The sequence below is a fragment of the Chenopodium album genome, chromosome 13 (genome assembly GCF_948465745.1).
Source record: "Chenopodium album chromosome 13, dcCheAlbu1.1, whole genome shotgun sequence".
NCBI classification, from domain to species: domain Eukaryota; kingdom Viridiplantae; phylum Streptophyta; class Magnoliopsida; order Caryophyllales; family Amaranthaceae; genus Chenopodium; species Chenopodium album.
The window spans coordinates 7,112,867-7,133,934 of NC_137846.1; the positions used below are offsets into that span (position 1 = coordinate 7,112,867).

The window sequence follows — 21,068 nt, forward strand, 5'->3', positions numbered from 1 at the left end:
TGCATCTTAGATTCCACGAAAAGACCAATATTACAAGCATGAAAATTCTTCTCCAAGTACAACAATTTTTCAAAATGGCACACCTTAATAATTATGGTATGTAGTCAATGGCTAACACTAAAATTTTCAGCATTTTGGCCTACCTTTGAATTTTTGGTACCCAAACTTCTCTTTCAAAGTGGTAGACTACCAAAATATGACAATATAAGGATGTAAATATTGACAATCAAGCTTATCTCTTGACTAAGCTCTAAATGTTCATACTATATAGCTTCACTACAATTCAAAAGGCTACCAGTATATAGATTGTATATATTACATTGACAGGCCGAAAAACGGATTTCTAATCTTTGCATACAAGGGAAGCTTCTACAAAATACTCATTTCGATTATCTTCGGTTTTATGTCACTTGCATTAGACTGCACAAGGGGGAACCAAGCATCTTGAAATAAATCCTAGTCTTCTCTTCTGTATCAAAGAGTCAATGTACAAAACATTAGTCCAACGTAGAATTAATAGTCACGCTGATAGTGTGTACATTAAAATGCGACTTCAATAATGTAGTGCAAGTACATGAAAGTAAATGAGTAAGAAATAATAATGTATTTATGTATGTACGTACTCGCTTAAGGAGCTCAGGAGGGATCTTATAGAGATCTTCATCAACAGCTTTGGGAGCTCTACGAGGCGGGGCGGCTGATCCTGCGTCGTATTGGTACTGCTGTTGCTTCTTCTTAACGGCTGTTACAGCTTGACGAGGAAGACGTTTGACTCCTGCTTCTGATGAAGGGATCTCCGTTACAGTAACGTCAAACACCTTTCCTGCTTGCTTCCTATTTCCTTCCTTCACATGTGCATTATTTCCTGCTCTCTTTTCTCTCCCCTTCCCCTACACAAATGAATGTAACACATTAAGGACTTGTTCTGATTTACTAAATTGAGCTGAGCTGAGCTGAACTGAACTAAATTGTTTACGAGAGAAGGAAGTTGGAAACTGAACTGATCTAAACTGAAATTAAGCTGAAGAGAACATGTCCTAAGTCTTCACCAAAACATTGATTCTCGGGGTATCATGGGATTTTACTAACTAAAAAGTTCGATGTATTTGATATTTTAATATCATTATTGAATTGGTCTTATAAAGTACAGAGTAGTTTTAAAACGAAACGTGACAACTATTTCTGTATAGATAAAGTATAATCCGTATTGAACCATCACATAAGTTAAATTCTCCCATCCATTCTAACCAAAACTAAATAAACACACAAAAAGTACATAGGATTCAATAATTATTCCAATTAATATTAGTAGTACCATTCAAAAATCAATCAAAAAAAAAAACCAGTAAAGGTAAAATACCCAAAGTTGATAAAAGTAAGATTAGGTATGGGTCAAAGTCATGGAGGCCCACAACCCAAATAGGAGGAAATGGGTGGGATCCGAAGAAAGAGGCAAGGGAATTAAATGCGGGTTGCTTGTTAAGATGGTATGATGTTTGATGTTTGCGGTTATTGTAAAAGTGAATATTGTCAATTATCATGTGAATGTGGAGCCGATCCATATATTTCGAATTATGTACAATTTTATATCACATATTTTGTACTCTCTTAATATTAAAATTAGTACAGTATAATTTAATCAGTACTCTAGTATTGTAGTACTATTATTAAAAATCATTACTAACATGTTGGAGGACCCCAAATTCTGCCACCAATTTATCAATTCAGTAAATGGGATGTTGGATGTTTTACTAGTGTAAGAGAGTACACTTTCATTTTCAACTTCCTCTGTTTAAAAATAATGTTATTACAGATCTCGGCTCGTAAATCACAAATTCACAGTAAGTAACGAAATTACGTTATTTTTAATCATTTTTTTCTTTTAATACGTAGTTCTTTCTTAATATACGTCCTCAGCTCGCCCTTACTAAATATCTCAGTCTATAAGCGAAGTTATAATGGAAGAACTAACATGATGATTATAAGTATGGGCTTTAAGGCTTATTTAAAGTTGTCAGTTTTCAAAATTAATATATATAAACTCATATAATGACTTATTCTAAGTTCATTATGATCTTAACCACTTTTTTTTAAAGTGATACCAAATGAGCTATAAACTAAAGGGTTGTAGACTTGTAGTGTTATATATGTGGACTTTGACTCTGATATTTATGTTTAGCTAGAATAAATGAGATGAAATTATTAGTGTATCTACTTGATTGTTTGGACAAGAAAGTAAAGGGGTTAGTTTATCTTCTCTAAACACTTTTTTCTAAAAAAATCCTACAAGAATACTAGTCAAAGCTATAAACAGGTGATATGAGTGCACATTAAATTATCGTACGAGTAGTAGTGTAATTAATACTTTGACATGAACTGAAATGATAAGATTAATACTGATCCTCGTTTGAGTTTCAATCTGGTTTACGCAACATTTCTCAATCAACCCTCACCACCATGCATTTTCACATGATTCTCATTAATGCTGTCTTATCTTCCCTTTAATTTCGCCTAGCTTTCTCCCTTGCTTATATTATTACTCCTCCGTACTCTTCACACTTTTTTAACCGAGTTACTGCCTCTTTTTAGCTTTTACGTGTGTAACTTAAGTTGCATTATCGACGTGATAATTAATATTAAATTAAATATATATGTATAGATTATTTTAAGTGATACTTTGAATAATGATCCACGATCTACACTTCATAAGTTAAAATGGAATGGCTGAATGAAGTATACTAAAGAAAAAAAAAAATTGCACCCCTTCTTCATAAGGGAGTTCTTACGAACAAAGTACATACTTCGTATATTTCTTTGATTATTCGATAGAGATATGATATCCATATTACTACGGAGTACATAATATATGACCCCGTGACTATGAATTTTAAAGAACTTTACTTTAAATTATAGGATTTGAAAGAGAACGAGTATATAATGAACTTTAATAAATTCATAGTATGTTCTCCCTCCGTTCTTTAAATATGTGTTCATTCTCTTTAATATGTGAGTAATAAATGTTAGAAATAGACACAAGTATTCTAAATCCAAGTAAATAGTCTAGATCTCTAGCATTTTTTTATACTCTGTAGAAAAGAGAAAAAAAAAAAAAAAAAAAAAAAGGAGAAAAACAAAGGCTGACAAAATCTTATGGCAAATGTCAGCAATCTTAACACAACCATTCCCCTAAAATAATGCATCGTAAAATAGACTGCCTTCCATTAAATTCAACTATGTCCACCTATTATATTTTCATTTCATATTAACAACACCAATTTCTAATTAATATTGGCAGCCTAAAATTCTGTATATTTTATACTTGGTTTGAAAAAAAAAACAAAAACAAAATTTTCCAAATTTACGAGCATAGCATACGTATAAAGAGAGGAGTCAACAAAAGTAGACTGCATTTGATTTTCCACCTAAGTAGTCATAATAATATAGAAAGAATGAATGAATACCAACAAAATCTTAAACTCATGCTAACTTTCTTTTCCTACTACTACTTCCACGACTGTTATAGATCTCCTACTTTATTTTAGTTTTATTTTTTTGCATTAATAAATAGATATTAAAATAAAATTTAACTAGTGAAAAAATTGGTTAAGTGAGAGCAAAACCTGTTTAGGACGAGGTTTGATGAAATCAACGGTGTATAAATCATCATTAGGATGCTGATTTTGATTATGATTATGATGATTATCACAGCATTCTCCTGAGGATGAGCTGTAGCGGATTAATCCAGCTTCACGTGCACATTCAAAATACTGAGTAATGGGTAAATCGTTTACATATTCCCAGTTTCCAAACGCCGGTATTTGACTCCCTCTTTTCTTCGATTCCTACACAAACGATACCATAAACAATCTCAACCTTTAAAAAAAAAAAATGTTAATAAGAATTCATAAGAGAAACATTTTCACTTACATCCATTTTTGTAGAGAGAGAAATTAAGAGCAGAGAATTCCAGATATATTTTGAGGAGAGAGAATTTTGAAGTTATAGTCTTACAGTTGGAGGGACACTGCCTTTTATATGGAGGGAATAGTAATATGGTTGGTTTTTTATTTTTTATTTTTTATTTTTTTGGGGGGATTAGGAACTTGGGATATTGTGATTAGGTTTATAAAGAAGTGGGAGTTTATTGGTGGGATTTTGGTAATAAAGTCAACTTTGGGGTTGAAAATTTTGTTTTCTAATTTCTTTATTTTATTGTTTTCTGGTTTGTTTTTGATTGTTTTCTGACTTGGTTTAGCGAATGAGTTGCTTAGAATATGGGGATCTATTGTGAACGAGGGGCCACCCTTGTTTGCCAGAGTTTACATTTGTAGACTCTCATTAATCAACAACTGCTAATCCTAAGTAGATGATTTACTATTAGTGTTGTATCTTGACCTTTAATAGCGTGATTTGACCCAATTATTTAAATTATTCTAGCTTAGCCGATCTGTTAGAATTACTAACTCACGCTCAACCAATTGCATACATAATTGATCAAATATTGAATACATCATTTAAACTATGTAACTCTTTTTACGTCATGACAAATAATACTGATCACGCCACAACACAAATCTTAATATCGGTAAGCTGATAACTACTGACCAGTTAAAAATCAATGTCGTTGACATATCAATTGCAAAAATGAAGTGAATTACTGTCAATGAAATGATTAGCAAAAATGCTGGCAATAACATGATTGACGCAACAATCAATTGAGAGTTAAAACATGGGTCCTTGTCCTTCACGTTAACTATTAACGGGCCCAAATATGAAAATTATCATTAATTACCATGCAAAACAGAAAAGTCTTAAACCATGTTTGTTTGTGTAAAAAATAAAAAAAGAAAAGGAAAATACGAAAAGGGTAAAAAGTTGGGAATGCAAAGCCCCAAAAAAAGGTAATAGCACGATTTACGCGATAGATTAGACAAGGACAAGCTGAGCAGCATGGCCTCTTTGTTTCTCAAAAGTCCAAATCCAAACAGTACTTACAGCAGATAACAGGGAGTAGGGTAAATTCTAAAATTGTGAAACTTTTTAGTAAAAGCCAATCTACTTTTTAGGGTTTTTTTTTTCAAGAACTATTACTAGATTTCATTTTTTAAAAAATATAAACCAAAACGAAAAAAAAAAAAAAAAAAATCAAGTTATTATGAAATGAAGCCATCTTTTTCTTTTTTGTGTTAAGGCAATTTATTAGAGTTTAGCTAGGAAATGGAATTAAAGTATAAAGCTATTCTAGGCTTTGTAGCTAGGAAATGGAAGTAAAGTTACGTACTTGTTGAAAAGGAGTAAACATTTTGTTTTAGTGAAAGTTATTTATCTTTGGATCAAAATAGGGTGTGGCTAAATTATTCATCTATTACCTTCCTTTCATATTAGTTGTAACTTTGGGGTATTATTTGTGACATATAAAATATTCTAAAGTTACAACTAATATAAAACGGAGGTAGTATTATGAAGTACAATATTCAGTATTTTTTTTGAGGCTCATAAAAGAGATGGGTTATCAACCCTAAAGACTGTGTGAATTTAAAGTTTGGTTTCAAATGTCAATATTGTGAATTGTGATCTATTGCTAAGATTGTTTGTCATTGCATGCGGGTTACTCTTCTTGAAGTTGGGCACGACTCAAGTTATGGAAGTCCACATATGTATCACAATATGTCTACAACATATTGTGAAATTTCCTAGCTAGGAGTAATTCTCACCATGAACAATGATCTTTTCTAAATGAACTTGCACAAATAATGTTGTCTCTTTATTGATTACCCTAGGAAACAATGATGGTGAAAACAATTCCTTGTTCTTCTCCCTCCATCTTCTATTTCCTTTTTGTCATGAGAAACAATAATAATGGTATAAAAACAAAGCAAGACATTCTTAGCACGATTTGTCTATGTGTAGCTTTAAACAACATTATTTCCCGTTATAATTCTAATCATTCAAATATAGTATGTACTTGGAATAATCTCTAAAATGTGTTCTAATATGAGTGTATGCCTATCCATTATTGTTACAAATAATAATTGTCAAGGTGGGATAAATTTTTACTCCCTCCGTGCCTAAATTACATTCCTACTTCTCTCTATTATGTAATGAATAAATGCTAGAAGTGGAAATGTAATTTAGGGACGGAGGGAGTACAACAATATAGTTTATGTATAAGTGTAAGATGAACGCTTTAAACATAAATTACACAACTCCCTTGTAGAAGAGTGATTAAAACCCAGTTCTTTTGAGTTGTTTTGTTTTGCTCTACTTTGCAATGTTAGAAAGACATGCTCTACTCTGCTGAAATATACTCTGCTCTGCTCTGTTAATACATGTTCTGCTCTACTCTATCCAAAAGCTCAAAAGAATAAGGCCTAACTTTGATAAAATTTTAACCTCTCCTAAAAATGACTTCATAGCCCTTGGATTTTCTTAATCACAATCAATCATTCCCATATAACTACAATTCCTAGGATCTTAATGAGGAATCCCTAATTAAGAATAATAAACATGCCAATATTATTTGTGAGAACGTAATTATCTAGATTACATTAATAATGATAATAATATTATTTGTAAAAAAAAAAAAATACTAAGTAATATTATTATCATTATTAGAAAAAAATAAAAAGAAAGACAAGCCATAGATTCACTAAGAAAAAGCTGACCAAAAGACCAAAAAAAACTCCACCTCGTAGAATGAAATGCTCCCCTAAAAAAAGCAATAATCGACCTTTTCTAATTTTATTTTATTCTTTGTTTTGGGGTTTGATGTCTTTCAGATTTCAGAAACGTACTACACTTAACTTTGACTGTGAACATACCGTCATTCTCCACCGTCAGATCACCGTCAACCGGGCACGTGCTTCTCTTATTCGATGGAGAATGATTGACTGCTTTTCTTACGGACATTTTGCTAGCGTTTTAGTCGAACAAGCTAGTCAAACAAGCTGTTTCAAAAGTCAACTTCGTCTACTCCATTCAAATTAGTCGGTAAAGAGAATTATCAGCTCCTACTCTCTTGTCCCTAATTATTTGTCCCAAACCATAAATCACTTTATTAATACTTTAGGCAAAAAAAGGTGTACATGGGTTAACACAAATATCAATGAGGAGAGAGATAGAGAGAGTGCAAGTGGGAAAACATGCCAAAAGTAGTATGGGACAATTTTTTAAAGACACCTTAAAAAGAAAAGTGGAACAAACAATTAGGGAAAGAGCGAGTAATTTGTAAGTAAAATACTACGGAAAACTCTATTCATTTTAAAATACTTGCTCCAACACTACTCGTTGTGCTAAGTATTATATATTTGTTCTATTTTGACTCTATTAGGGGATGTTTGGCATTAATACTAGAGTTGAAATTAAAAGAAAACAAATAAAAGCGAAAAATTAATCACTGTAATGTCATTTAACTCTTTTCCTTTTCATTTATTTGTTTTAGCCATGAACATGAATCATTAAAATCTAAAGGCCTGTTCCGATTTATTGAAAACAACAGAATTTAATTGAACTGGACTAATTGGAACTGAACTGAACTGAATAGAGCTGAAATGAATTGTTTATAGGAGAAGGAAATTATGAACTGAATTGAACTAAACTGATTGGAGTTGAAATTAAACTGAACAAAATAAGTCCTAACTCTCTCTCTTTTCGTTATAGGAGGGTACTGGTAGTTATTTCCCTAGGTATCCTTATCCCCGCCTTATAAAAAGTTTTACATAACTCTTATGAATAGTGTATGAGCATTTATATTCCTAAAAAACTTTATTTTTACATATTTGCACTCATTTGATTTTAAAAGTCTTAAACTTGTCTCTTGAATTCCCTAAATTGATTTAAAAAGTTATTTTTATTTATTATTTAAAGCCTTCTTTTACTCTCTCCATTTAGTTATTAATAGACATTTATATTTCTAGATCAAACTCAATTTCTTTTTACCATTCAGTCACTACATCACAGCTCAACTAAAATTTTAAACATTGCATAACTACACAATATCGATCCAATACATTTATCATCTATATGCAAATAGTTTTTTAAAAATATTACGCAAACAGGCATAGGACATAAAAAATCCATTAAAAATATAATTTTCAATTTTAATTATCGTTCTCAAAAGACTAGCCATACCACGCACATCGTGCGCGTTGGAACCCATAGTTACACATATAAATAGCTAAGTAGAAATATAATGGTAATTGTTATCCAAACCTTCCAACTAAATCTAACGATTTAGGGCCTGTTCACATTTACTTAATTTCAGTTCAGTTCAGTTCAGTTCAGCTCTAATCAGTTCAGTTCAGTTCCAATCAGTTCAGTTCAGTTCAGCTCTTAATTTCCCTCTCACATAAAATATTCATTTCAGCTCAATTCAGTTCAGTTCAGTTCCAATCAGTTCAGTTCAGTTCAGTTCAGCTCCAATCAGTTCAGTTCAGCTCAGTTCAGTAAATGTGAACAGGCCCTTAATCCCGTTTCTAACTTAAAAAAATCACTTTTATCAAACATGCTCAAGTTATTGGCAAGTGTGCTTTGTATGTAGTTGGACACTTGAACCACACCTTGTAAGAAAGCCCACTTGTCCAACATTATGAACCAAGTGCCCAAGTCGTTTGTTTATGACTATACGAAATTGAGTGATGAGCCACATTGTCATCCTGTTTTATGTGAATGAAGTCCAAAATGTTATTTGAAATGGGCCAAATTGTTTGCCTGCCCGACCCGACCCGTATTCAGGTCTAGAAGAAACGGACAGAGAAATTGCATTGTTTGTTGACTTTGTTCGGTCTCTGGTAAAATTCACAAGCATCCAAGAAGATTGTTTGCTAACTTAATTTGGTAATTTTCTCTCTTCTAAGTACTTATTTATTATTACAAGTAATTTTTTTTATTTTTTTTATGTAAACTCTATTTTTTTTTAGTAATTGTTGCATCAATACTCAGGGCTTTGGGTTTTATCTCAGGGGTTTAAAACCCTAACATTGCAGTAAGAGAAAATGCCATTAAATTTTGCAATTTTTATGGTTTTATTTGCATTACTATTGTGTTTTGCATCTTTAGACATGAAAGAGTGTATGTAAAACTATATGAGTTTTCTGTGGGGTTTGATTGTTTGGGAACTGGGGGATTTCATCTAACTAATTTCTTATGTTTGAGTAAGAACAACAATTTTTACTTTTTCCGGGAAATTCATGTAATATGCTACTTTGTTGCTAATTTAGTAATTTGTGTCAATGATTGGAATCTTGGCTAACATCTATTAATTAATCTGAATTATGGGGTCTAGTTTAAGTATAATTTGCTAAGTTTAGTGTTCAGTCTTGGGAATGTTTGCCCATGTATTCTCTTGTGGAGAAGTTTGGATTCAAACCCGAAATCGTGATCGCTCACTTTATGAATTTATCTAATATATTTTGCGTTTCGGTTTTCGGGTATTAATGTATAATCAAGATAAATTGTGTGAAAATGAATTGGATATACTTGTCAAAGATCATGAATGAACTTTGTGCATGATGATGTGATTCAATTTGGATAGGATGATTAGTTTCTATGTATTTTTTTCGAATATGGTTACCAATTCTGGACATAGTTTGATGCCTGAACCATGGTAATTGTTGTGGGCATAAAATCCATACATAGAAACTTAGAAGACTCTATGTGATAATTATGGATGCTCAATGCTGCTTTGTTTCACTTGTTGATAAAACTCTTTAATTCTAAAGCATTCCTTGTGTGTGACAAGACTAACGGCATTGTTAAAGATTTAAATTGATGTTCAACATTTAAAGATGTTCCAGAACATATGCAATTCATAATTACTGGAAACTAGGGAGGTTATGTTGCTTAATTAGGGACCTTTAGTCTTTAGTCTTACATTCAAAATAATCCGAAGTTGATAAAAGATTAGCAGCCAGATAATAGGATTGGTCAGATGCTAATGTCAACTTTACTTCTCAGGTGCTTGGTGATTGAATTCGGCGACTTTGTTAATGGCTTACATAGCTCCGCATAAAAGGTTGTCAAAGAACCAAGAGGGCCCCCCTCCTAAGCCCGTGCTTCCCAACTTCAAGAAGAGTCTTGATTTAAACTCATCAAGATCAAGTTCTGCTAAGAGGAGGGAAAAGTTTACCACATATGCAAAGAACATCGTTTATGCTAGTCACTCTATATCAAGATGGCTGGCAATTCCATCAATGGATGACGTGCAGCTTTTGTCTTCATTAAGCTTGGCACCAGTTAACTTTCAATCTACAGAGTTTAAACCTGGAGAGAAATTATTCAGTTTAGTTAACGGTCAGTCACAACAAGGTTTCTTTCTTTCACTCTGCAATAAACTTTCCTGTTTCCCCCCTCCTAGATTTCCACAACATTTAGATACTTCAGGCTTAAGTATGCTGTGCAATTGTGCATTATGTAAATTTTCATTTAATCGTGTTAGAGAGCCATGACACTAAGAGCTGTCGCTTGGAGCATATGTGGGAATCGGTTGCTGAAACTGTACATGCAGATCTGCTTTCAGCTTTTCAGAATGTAAGAAATGAATTGGTGGATCAAAATCTGGAAGAATCCAAGACAGCTGTTGTTGCTCGATTTGGCAAAGTGCTTTTTCGTCGGTAATTGTCATTCTGTTTTTTGCTCTCACTAATTGTGTGCTTGTTGCCTTGATGTTCGCTATTCTTCTTAGTTCTTACATACGTTTCTTTGGGATGTGAATTGTTTAAATGGCTGAATTTGCCTAAATGATTAATGTTCTTTTGGAATTTCTATTTTGTACTTGTGTATTTGAATATTTATCGAAATGTAGGTAAACATTTTTTGTGACTTATTTTATAGTGGCAAGTGCAAGTGAGTTTGCTTGTTTTTCATAAACTTATTGCAATCATTTTAGAGCACATTTTATAATTTCTGTTTAGTTTCTTGGTTAACCTTTGAGGGAATAGGTTCGTGTGTGGCTTTAAGCTCTGGCCTATAAACCCCTATTCATAGGAAATGACTAACATATATGCTGTCATCTCTGCCATGTGCACATGTCATATCTGTTCTATTAATTCAGACAGATGCACCTTGATGTCCTCTGTGAGGGATTTGGGCAGCAAAACCTTCCTGGTGGTGCTGAATCTGAAGCTTTATGGGTTTGTGATGTATCTTGTGGTGCAGGAATCCTTCATGCAACCTAGATCTGGTCAAAGAAAGCTCGGTTTCTGAATCCTGTATAAAGCAGCTGAAAAGAATTTTCTATACTAATGTTCCTGTAGAATACATGAAACACATTAAAGAGACAGTTCTGCCAGAGCTTGGTGTTCATTTTAATGAAGAAAAAGACGTATATCGTGTAAAGGTATCTGCTGAATTTTCAATATTGTTCATGTTTCCACTAGTATGACATGGCACTTGTTTTGGTTAAAATCTTATTTAATTTGTTTTTCAGCTTGCTGATGCCAAACGACCGGAATCAATCATATCTTGCAAATGCAGAGTTAATAAAGATGAAAATAAACTTGAACTTTACAAGGCAAGTGCTTTGATTTTAGCTGTTCAAAGCATGAGTTAGGTAGAATGGCTTCTCATAATCTAAACCAGTTTCTTAACAGCAGTTTCATTTTGTACTGGGGTTGTAGTTCATATATATCATGTTAATTTGGATTTTTACCCCACCCTCCATGATTAGTCTCTGCTGTTAGCATCCTAGCTTTGACTTTCGGGTTTCTGGTTTGTAGATTGAGTTAAACCCAGTACGACATCTGATTGTTGATATGTCTTGCCTTGCAAGTACTGTGGACCTAAGGTTGGCACTCTGCAAAAAGAAGATCCTAACAGCTCTCCAGGTAAGTTGGTATCTACTTTGTAATTTTTCATTAGGTGTGGCCTTGGTGCTTATAGCCTTATGGGATTTGTGCCTTTTTGGCTACTGTTTTCCATAAATCTAGTTTTTGTCATTTGTTGATGTTCTTGTCATATCTTTGGAGCTACCTTTCTGTTTTCCCTACAATGAACGAGTTCAAGTTTTGCTCTATCCTTATACGGTCCTCCTGAGCACAGCTGCACAAGCATAACAGTATAGAGGGGAAACAATTATGTTAAATATTTGATATGTATACATTGTATATTCATTAGAAATATGGATCTTATTCTCCTAAGGGCATGTTGGTTAGTGTTTTTAACTTTAATTTCCATGACTGCATTCTGCTTATTATCTGTTATTCGAATTATGTATTTGGGCTGTTACAAACTCTATTGCTTTGTATCATGTATTGTCTAGGAAGAAGAGGTGCAAGGAATAAAAAATCTTATTAGCTCGGCAATATTTGACCCAAATGTGAAAGGTGGTCTTAGGTGGTCTCTTGGGAAAAGCAAGTCTGGAGGTCAGTACAGCGTTGTTAACGTGTGGCACACCAAGACTGAAACTTATCGTAACTCATCTATGAGGTTTAAACTTAGAGAGGTTGATCGCTATGATTTCCTTACTTCAACGGGTGAAGTTACAAGGGAAATTGTTATGCGGCTGACGCAGATGGAGAACCTGCTGGTAAGACATGTTTCTGTTAAAACAAGTTTTCGGATTTGAAACTTTATCCATGTTAAAGCGTGCAAACAAGTTTTCGGATTTGAAACTTTATCACTATTCAAAGCTATGTTGGATGCAAAATCTTTTTATTTAGCTGATGATGTGTATGAATGGTAGTTACTGCCTCATTATTGTGTTAGTCTGGTCCTTTGGTTACATTGTCTTTGTTGCATTTATGGTAAACTAGGCTGTCCTTCAATCACACGCATTTACGTACAATGATTTTCAGGAGCAGGGAAGTGAAGCTGAAAGTGTCTTGGCTGTGGTTGAAGATGTGCTGAAAATGATTCAGAATCACTTCCTAGCTTGGGAAGGCAGTCTGGTCTCCTGCAGTGAATCGTAATGCACTATATTATCTCTTGTTTCACTAAATTGATTCGCAACCACTTCCTAGCATGGGAGGGCAGTCTAGTTTCCTACTCTCCTGCAGTGACTCGTAATATCCCAAGTAATATCTAGTCTTCTCGTGTACTCTTCTGCTTGTCTGCTTGTATTATTCTATCAGTTCCTCAATACTTGCAATACTTGTGTATATACGTGGTTTATGAAAATTTGTTAGGAGTACATGGAAATGAATAAATCAATATGCAAGTGGACCTAATGAGAGTATAACAATAAAATAATTGTGATCCCTAGTCATAATAGCAATTGTTGTAAGTACTTAGAAACCATCGAAAGAGACGAAGTGTTGTGAGTTATTTAAGAATGCAATCTCTTTGTACTTTGGAATTTCGCATTACACATTATACACATCGCATGTGAAGCGACAAGATCCTTCATCTTCATCTACGTTCTATATCTAAGGCAGCTAGAAGAAAAGTGTATCTTGACGCTTAAAGTTGGGAGTATGCATGTTATCCTTACTTAAAGGTGCTGAAACTATTACATACTCGTATCTTTACTCAAGAATCAAGATGAAGTAAACCATTTACTCTTATCATAAATGTCAACTTAAATTTTTTTGTGCCATAAAGTCAATTTGTTGATCCAATTCTAAGCTAGTCCTAGTAATTTAATCTTATATGTCATCAATTTTTCGTTTGTAACCTTCAGATCCTTTCTACAAATGGACCAAATCTAAGGTTAAGAATACATTTGACAATTATGATGACTTATAAATACACTCTGTCTATACTAAAAGTATATAAAATTTTAGGGAAATTTAAGGTTATCCAATAGCCACCGTATAAAAAGCATGAGGGTTTCCAACCTTGAGGTTGGGGGTTTAATTCCCACTAGAGACACTTTGAGGGTGGGGATCCCTTACCCTTTCCCCTCACTCTCAAAGTGTCTGACTTGCAAATATCGGACCAAAAAAACCGTGGGGGTTGAGGTACGGTCAGGGTTTTTCTCCTTATCTTAAAAAAAAAAAAAAAAAAAACCACCGTATAAAAATGGTGAGATAATTATATACACTTGGGTGCACGGTATACCGATAAGCATTTTGATGATTTCTTTTCATTTAATCGTCAAATGAAGAGTATAAACTAACTTTGGATTACTTAGGTGCATGATATATCTGAGTGTATATAAAATTTTTCAATAAAAATGGGGTCACCAATGAGTAATGAGGTTATTATTTATTAAGGCTTACTAAAAGGATATGATTATATGAATCGTATGTGAGCAATGAGGTTATTAAGAGTTACTAAAAGGGTATGAACAATACATAAACGAGGTTACTTATAACCATTATAAGCAATGAGATTGTTGTTTATATAAATAAAAAAAACCCCATACTTAAGTTTTAAAGGGATTACTGAATGGTTGGGTGATTATTTCACACCATCAATTGAGTGTGTGATGCATCATACAAAAGGTATTTATTTATCATCTAGTAGCCTGAAAGGTAGAAAGTCATGGTATTTCGCGTAATTCAAGTAATAAAATCCATTTAGCAGCTTAATCTTCAATCAACTAATGTTAAATCCATGTGCTATGATTTGATTCAATGTCAAGCAATTATATTACTCAGCAAAGAGCTTCAGCCTACAATTAAATAGAGTAATTCAAACTTTCTATCTTTGAAAACAATGTTCCTACTAAGTTATGCAACTTTTCTGGATTCTATATAAGACTACTATCAAACTCAAACAATTCAAAATCATTGACCAAAAGCTTAAAATGGCAAAAACTTTGCAAATCCTAAGCTCATTCTTTCTATCCATCTCAATACTAATCATCCTGATCCAAATCAAACCTGCAAAAGCAAGGATTAACACGACAGAATTCATAAACGAGGTCCTAGAGGGGCATAATGCTGCAAGAAAAGCAGTAGGGGTTCCACCTCTGAGGTGGGAAAATTTGCTTGCAAAATATGCACAGATATACTCGTCTAGGCAGAGGCGAAAGGACTGCAAACTGATCCATTCTACCAGTCCATTTGGGGAAAATTTGTTCTGGGGTTCAGGGAAACGATGGACAGCAAAGGATGCAGTCGCGGCATGGGTGGATGAGAAGCAATGGTATGACTATAGTAGCAACAGCTGTACTAGTGGATATGATTGTGGACACTACACCCAGGTTGTATGGAAGCAAACCATATTGGTTGGTTGCTCCAAGATTATATGTGACAGCGGCGATTCATTCATAACCTGTGAGTACTATCCTACAGGAAATTATGTAGGGGAAAAGCCGTACTAGAATCATAATTACATGCCGCATGTCAGTGTGTTCTTTAGTTTTGATTACTCCGAATGAGGAGCTTTATATTTCCAGTAATGGCTTAATTATGTGTAATAGTAGTATATGTTGGGTAATCAGTGAGAAAGAGGCTGATAGAAATCAGACCCTCTACAGAGTTGTTCCTATTTTCTGAAGTTTCTTTAGAGTGCTGTCAGAAATAGGAATAACAAGAGAGTTCTGATTAAAAAATCTGCAGTAATAAAATTTCATAATTTGCTCTTTTCAGAATGGAAATTGATTTTTGCACTAAAATAGTTTATTTCTGTAATCGTTTTAGATTTTGCACTAAAATAGTTTATGATATTTAATGAGTGAAATGTCATTGTGGAGTTGTTTGCCAAAGTTTGCCCGGCCTGCAGAATGTATTTGCTGATTTACTGCTACCAAAGAACCATCACCTCTAAGAACTGATGTATTGATTTGCTTTATCAAGTCATCCACACCCCCTTACACTGCAAGGAATCAGTATTTGAGGGAGGGGCACATTAGTCATAGCCTATTAGTAGTGTCTTGAGGAATAAGTTAAGAGTTAGTTATGAGACTTTTTCTATAAATAGACCTCATTAGGAGGAGTAAGGATCATGTTGAATATTGTGAGGATTCTTATTGGGAGAGAGTGAGCCTCTCGAAAGCTCATGTTAGGAGAGCATCCACCTCTCGAAAGTGGAATTATCGTTTGATTAGTGTAATTTACATATTATCAATATAATCAGCATTATTCTTCCCTAATTTCTGCCATTATTAAGCTGTAATCATGCCAGAAACCATGCTAATTCCTAGCATACACACGTACGATACCAGTATACGACACATGCCTTAGGACTAGATCACATTGGCTTTGAAAATTCTTACTAAGTACAAGGTTTTCACTCTATCTAAAAGGTCTTGTTAATTAATGCATATACTTGATCATTAACATCTATAAGTACTTATTAAAGTAAATTATGAAACTTTGATATCCTCACTGAGTGAATCAACAAGAACTCACACAACTGTATTTTTATTATTTTTGTTGAGTTAAAATTATTTTTATGAAATTGAAATTTTTTCTTTGAAAGAAAATTGAATTTTTTTTTTGTCAAACTTAAATATTGTTTATTAAATTGAAAGTTTTTTTTACTCCCTTCGTCCCTAAATTACATTCCTACTTCTCTCTATTATATGAGGAATAAATGCTAGAAGTAGGAATGTAATTTAGGGAGGGAGTACTAAATATTTACTTGTAAATTTTGGACATCAATTTTATTTTTTTTTTGAGAAAAAGTTAGCCGGAGAATTATATTAAATCAAGCTCCGCCAAAGTCAATAAACTTTAGGGAAAATTATCCAAACATACACGCTCTGAGTTACCGTAGGTACATTTTGGACATCAATTGACATTCCACAAAAGTAATTATGGCTTTAATAAATGTTTTTTTTACTAATTAAAACTTGTTTTTACTACGTATTTTACTGTTCATATCACTTAAATATACTCACTTGGAAAAGAAATGACTTTCCTCAAAACGCCAAAAGTCCCAAAAAAAAAAAAAAAAAATTGTTGGGGTTGACGACTTGCAAAGTTCAAAACTTTTGGTGTAACTCTCTCAACTTATTAATCTTCAAAAATCATAACAATTGGGTTTTTAATTCCTCAACTCATCAGATAATCTTGCAGTAAGAGAAAAATGCCATCAAATTTACATTTTTATGGCTTTATTTTCTTATTATATGTTGTCTTTAATTTGCAGCTTACAAAATGCATGCTTTTCTGATTTACTGAGTAATATTTAATTTCCTGAGTAATTTGTTTGTGAATTAAAATTGGGCTATTTTTTTTTTTTTTTTTATAAAATTAGTGAAGATGTAATTTTGTTTAAACTAAAATATCATGTTTAAGAACATCACATGCAAACTTTTCATATTCCTGGGCAAATAATATTAATATTGTATAAATAAATTGGCATTTTATGGTTAACCCAATAACCCTGATGATTTAACCTGAATCATGGGTCTAGTTTTTGTATACTTGCTATGATGAGTATGTCAGAATTATGGGTCTAGTTTTGTGTACTTTATGGACTGAATGACTGGTAATTTATGTGATTTTTTGTCGAATTGGGTTGCGGATTCTGGAATTAGTTTGTTGCTTGAGTTGTGGAAATTTTGTTAAAGACTGGAAATGAGGCTTGAGAATGATGACATTGGATGAAGGAATAGTTGAGGAGTGGCTCTTGAGCTACAATTATTGGTTGTGGATGGATTCCAAGATACTGTTATGGTTTGTGATTTTGGAGTCTGATCTATGCAATTCTAAATTTAATAAGAAGTGAATACTTATATGTGGATCGTTTTTCGAAGTCATTTTGCATATACATTATCAAGTTTATAAAGTTCTTAAGTTGATCAAGGTTTCTAATTGATTGATCAAAGATTTTAAAAGCCCTTCATTGATACTGTGGAATTGTTCAGGTTTTCATATAATATAACCTTTGATTTGGTTCTCAGGAAATAAGTGGTAGAATTTGCCAGCTTTTGCCAATGGCTTATGTTCCTCCACACAAACGGCTGTCAAAGGCTCAAGAAGAGCCAACTCCTACACCTGCACATATGCATCCTAAATTTAAGAAGAGTTTAAATCCAAATTTATCTAGATATGGTTCTGATAGCAGGACGGATAAGAGTATCTCATATGGGAAGAAAATTATTTATGCTAATCGATCTATATCAAGATGGCTGGCAAATCCATCATTGGATGATGTGCAGCTTCTTTCTTCACTATGTTTGGCTCCAGTTTGCCTTGAATCCATGGAGCGAAAAACAGGAGAGAAAGCATTAACCTTAGTTTATGGTCGTTCACCACAAGGTTCTTGTCTTTCGCACTGCAAATTCCTTACGGTTCCTCCTTTCAGTTAGCTGATGCCAGACGGCCCGATTCAACCATATCCTGCAAATGCAGAGTCCAAAAAGATGAAGATAAGCTAAAACTCTACAAGGCAAGTGCTTTGATTTTTGCTATGCTATCTAAAGCATGAATAGGCAGAGTCCCTTTCTTATCGGCAGCTATTGGGAGTAAGCTTACATGTTAACTGGGTTTGTGGTTTATATACAATGTTCAGTCGCTTTTTGAACCCCATTATTTATCTATTGACTTTCTGATTTCTGGTTTGTAGATTGAGTTAAACCAAGTACGTCATCTGGTTGTGGATATATCTTGCCTTGAAAGTAATGTGGACCTAAGGTTGGCGCTTTGCAGAAAAAGAATTTTAACAGCTCTTCGAGTAAGTTGGTGCAGAATTTATTTTGTAACCATTGATTAAACTTTGTCTGGGTGCTCATAGGATTGTTCCTTTTTTAGCAACCAAATGCAATAGAACTAGTTCCAATCTTTTGATGTAGGAAGTATACATAAGTCAAAGAAACACGAAGCACTTTAAGAGACTTGTAATTTGAGGAGGCCACATCTGGAGCCCATGCAGAAATGAGGCCATTGTAGGGGTAAGCTTATGCTTGACATCCCATACATCAGTAGTTGTCCTGTATTTGCCCTTCAGACTATTATGGTGCTTCACATTGATGTCATAGAGGTGCAAAGGCTTCCCTAATTTATCAATTCATCAAATCAGAGGTTGACCTCACTGCTCTCTTTTCATTTGCTGCACTATCTGAGCAAGATAGTAGCCAATAGTACCCCTTTGCAGCCCAAAATTACAAAAAAAAAAAAAAAAAAAAAAAAAAAAAATTATTAAAAGTCCTGAAAAGGAAAAGCTATCATGTAACTGTAAATGATTTATGGTTTCGAATTGAAGAAGAGAATATGTGTAAATATTTCTTTGTAAGACGGTTCTGTCAATTTCTTTCATGCACTTCAACACGATCAACTCCTGCAACTTTCTTTGCTTTGGGGTCACAAGTCTCACAACACGAGACAGTAATTAGGATCAATAGTGTAATTGTCATATGTTGTTTTGGATCTTAGCTCACCAGTCTTCAAATCTAATAGAAAGTTTGTTTGGTTCATACTCTTTGTTTTCCAACATGCTTGAGGAAGTAGGCCATATCTTTGCCGTGCTGCCTTTAAGTTTTCTTTCCATTGCATGAGTTTATGTTCACTAGTCGTTACATGGAGCTCCTGGGGACACAAGGCACACAACGCACACTTTGCTGCTAATAAATATGCGCTTACCTCAAAATCAATCTAATTCTAATGCCAAGTGAACTTAGTCTTGAAATGTGTATGCTATATTACTGTAAATCCGTAATGAATACATTATCACATTCAAGTGGTGTACCAAGCCTATGGTTCTCCTGGGGTATTATATAATTTACATGTTTCATTTGAGGGTATGTTGTTTTGTGTTCCTATAGCTGCATTCTGTTGATTATCAAGTATCTGAATTTTTTATTCAAGCCCTTAAAAATTCTATTGACTTGTACTCCTTATCATGCATTTTCTAGGATGAAGAAGTGAAAATTATAAAAGATTTAGTAAATCTGGCAATACTTGACCCAACTGTGAAAGGCGGTCTTAGGTGGCCTCTCGGGAAAGCCAATTGTGGAGGTCAATACACAGTGGTTGGGGATTGGCACACCAAGACCGAAGCTTACAGTAGGTCATATATGAGGCTTAGATTGAGGGAGGCTGATCGATTTGATTTCAGTACTTCAACTGGTGAAGTTACTAGGGATGTTGTTCTGAAGCTGACAGGGATAACTAGGAACCTACTGGTAAGACCTGAATTTTTTTTTTTTTTTTTTTTTTTTTTTTTTTTTTTTTTACAGTAAGTTCTGGATTCAACTTCATGAAAATGAGTCTTGAATCAGGTGAAGCTTATATCATCCGTGTTAAAGATTATTTGTAACGGAAAATGATGATCATAATTATCTTAAAAAATTAGGACGTAACATTTTCAAAGCAATGTTGCCATGTTGGATGCAAAAATCTTATCATGCTGTTGAATATGATATGAAAGTTGCTTGTTACCTGATTGTGTTAGTCCTGGCTACTCTGTATGAAAGACTTCATTATTTGTGTCTGCGTTTATGCTAACAGTGAGAAATTTTCAAAAACAAATCTATAATAAGAAATCAAAAGATGTAGAATTACTTGAGTTTAACTTCAGTTCTATTTACAATTTTCAGGAGCAGGGAAGTGAGGCTATAGGTGTCTTGTCCATGGTAGATAATGCTTTGAAGTTGATTCAGAAAAATTTCCTACCATGGGATGGCAGTTTGGTCTCTTGTAGCGCATCATAATATTTTGTTATAGCGTGTAAATCCGTTTCTCTGTCTCAATTCATAGTGTTATCATGATTAATCGTACAACTTAGTCAACTGTTCAGATGTAGTATTTGGCAGAGTGGCTGCTGGATTACTTACTCATTATGCATGTACTCGGTTTAATCTTTAAGCATATAATCTGTACTACATTGACTTAAAGCCATCTTCCTCTCGAGATAATGATCACTGATTCACTGACAGTATGTTTGGATAACAACAGTGATGTCAGTGAATAGAAAGTAAGGGGAAGGAAAAAGAGGATGAAAAATGGAATGTTGAAAGACTTGAAACATACTCCCTATATGCCTAGGTGATCTTGTATAATAGCTCCTTGCCATCCTTCTCTGCTAGCCTCGGAGATCCCCTCACTGCACTATCTGTTTTTAAAGCATACGGAGTACTCTATACCATTACCTGGTATTGGTGACTAACCGAATTCTTTCATTCTTATTTGGATTTTGGAAGCACTTGTTATTCAATCACTAACCAAATCCTTTATATATAAAAAAAAAAAAAAAAAAAAAAAAAAAAAAACAAACAAACAAAAAAACAAAAACAAAAT

At 33.6% G+C, this 21,068-nt stretch overlaps 5 protein-coding genes across 5 annotated transcripts; 4 read left to right on the top strand and 1 right to left on the bottom strand.

The window, feature by feature from the left end:
* Nucleotides 1–219: 219 nt before the first annotated feature.
* LOC145574452 (uncharacterized) lies at nt 220–4,082 on the bottom strand. Its single transcript, XM_081632238.1, has 4 exons — nt 3,928–4,082; nt 3,621–3,842; nt 624–890; nt 220–469 (listed from the first exon to the last, which is right to left on the bottom strand). The coding sequence occupies exons 1-4, from the start codon at nt 3,931–3,933 to the stop codon at nt 416–418; spliced, it is 549 nt and encodes a 182-aa protein (XP_081488364.1). The 5' UTR covers nt 3,934–4,082; the 3' UTR covers nt 220–415.
* A 4,855-nt stretch (nt 4,083–8,937) lies between these two features.
* On the top strand, nt 8,938–11,609 carry LOC145574449 (uncharacterized). Its single transcript, XM_081632235.1, has 5 exons — nt 8,938–8,983; nt 9,955–10,305; nt 10,436–10,610; nt 11,155–11,335; nt 11,426–11,609. The coding sequence occupies exons 2-5, from the start codon at nt 9,987–9,989 to the stop codon at nt 11,546–11,548; spliced, it is 798 nt and encodes a 265-aa protein (XP_081488361.1). The 5' UTR covers nt 8,938–8,983; nt 9,955–9,986; the 3' UTR covers nt 11,549–11,609.
* An 11-nt stretch (nt 11,610–11,620) lies between these two features.
* On the top strand, nt 11,621–13,225 carry LOC145574454 (uncharacterized). The gene is made up of 3 exons (XM_081632240.1): nt 11,621–11,822; nt 12,257–12,523; nt 12,792–13,225. Exons 1-3 carry the CDS (start codon nt 11,751–11,753, stop codon nt 12,903–12,905), a joined length of 453 nt encoding a protein of 150 aa, XP_081488366.1. The 5' UTR covers nt 11,621–11,750; the 3' UTR covers nt 12,906–13,225.
* Nucleotides 13,226–14,686: 1,461 nt separating this feature from the next.
* LOC145574453 (pathogenesis-related protein PRB1-3-like) lies at nt 14,687–15,205 on the top strand. Its single transcript, XM_081632239.1, has one exon. It carries the CDS (start codon nt 14,687–14,689, stop codon nt 15,203–15,205), a length of 519 nt encoding a protein of 172 aa, XP_081488365.1.
* A 2,562-nt stretch (nt 15,206–17,767) lies between these two features.
* On the top strand, nt 17,768–20,045 carry LOC145575120 (uncharacterized). The gene is made up of 4 exons (XM_081633035.1): nt 17,768–18,019; nt 18,139–18,222; nt 18,400–18,507; nt 19,685–20,045. Exons 1-4 carry the CDS (start codon nt 17,768–17,770, stop codon nt 20,009–20,011), a joined length of 771 nt encoding a protein of 256 aa, XP_081489161.1. The 3' UTR covers nt 20,012–20,045.
* Nucleotides 20,046–21,068: the final 1,023 nt, after the last annotated feature.

Coding starts and splice junctions, on each gene's coding strand:
- LOC145575120 (XM_081633035.1), top strand. CDS start 17,768: ATGGCTTATGTTCCTCCACACAAACGGCTGTCAAAGGCTCAAGAAGAG. Junction 18,020..18,138: donor CTTCACTATGTTTGGCTCCA/GTTTGCCTTGAA, acceptor TCCTCCTTTCAG/TTAGCTGATGCCAGACGGCC. Junction 18,223..18,399: donor ATAAGCTAAAACTCTACAAG/GCAAGTGCTTTG, acceptor TCTGGTTTGTAG/ATTGAGTTAAACCAAGTACG.
- LOC145574453 (XM_081632239.1), top strand. CDS start 14,687: ATGGCAAAAACTTTGCAAATCCTAAGCTCATTCTTTCTATCCATCTCA.
- LOC145574452 (XM_081632238.1), bottom strand. Junction 891..3,620: donor TCAAACCTCGTCCTAAACAG/GTTTTGCTCTCA, acceptor TCATTTGTGTAG/GGGAAGGGGAGAGAAAAGAG. Junction 470..623: donor CTCCTGAGCTCCTTAAGCGA/GTACGTACATAC, acceptor TCTTTGATACAG/AAGAGAAGACTAGGATTTAT.
- LOC145574454 (XM_081632240.1), top strand. CDS start 11,751: ATGTCTTGCCTTGCAAGTACTGTGGACCTAAGGTTGGCACTCTGCAAA. Junction 11,823..12,256: donor AGATCCTAACAGCTCTCCAG/GTAAGTTGGTAT, acceptor TGTATTGTCTAG/GAAGAAGAGGTGCAAGGAAT. Junction 12,524..12,791: donor CGCAGATGGAGAACCTGCTG/GTAAGACATGTT, acceptor AATGATTTTCAG/GAGCAGGGAAGTGAAGCTGA.
- LOC145574449 (XM_081632235.1), top strand. CDS start 9,987: ATGGCTTACATAGCTCCGCATAAAAGGTTGTCAAAGAACCAAGAGGGC. Junction 10,306..10,435: donor TAACGGTCAGTCACAACAAG/GTTTCTTTCTTT, acceptor TAATCGTGTTAG/AGAGCCATGACACTAAGAGC. Junction 11,336..11,425: donor AAGACGTATATCGTGTAAAG/GTATCTGCTGAA, acceptor TTTGTTTTTCAG/CTTGCTGATGCCAAACGACC.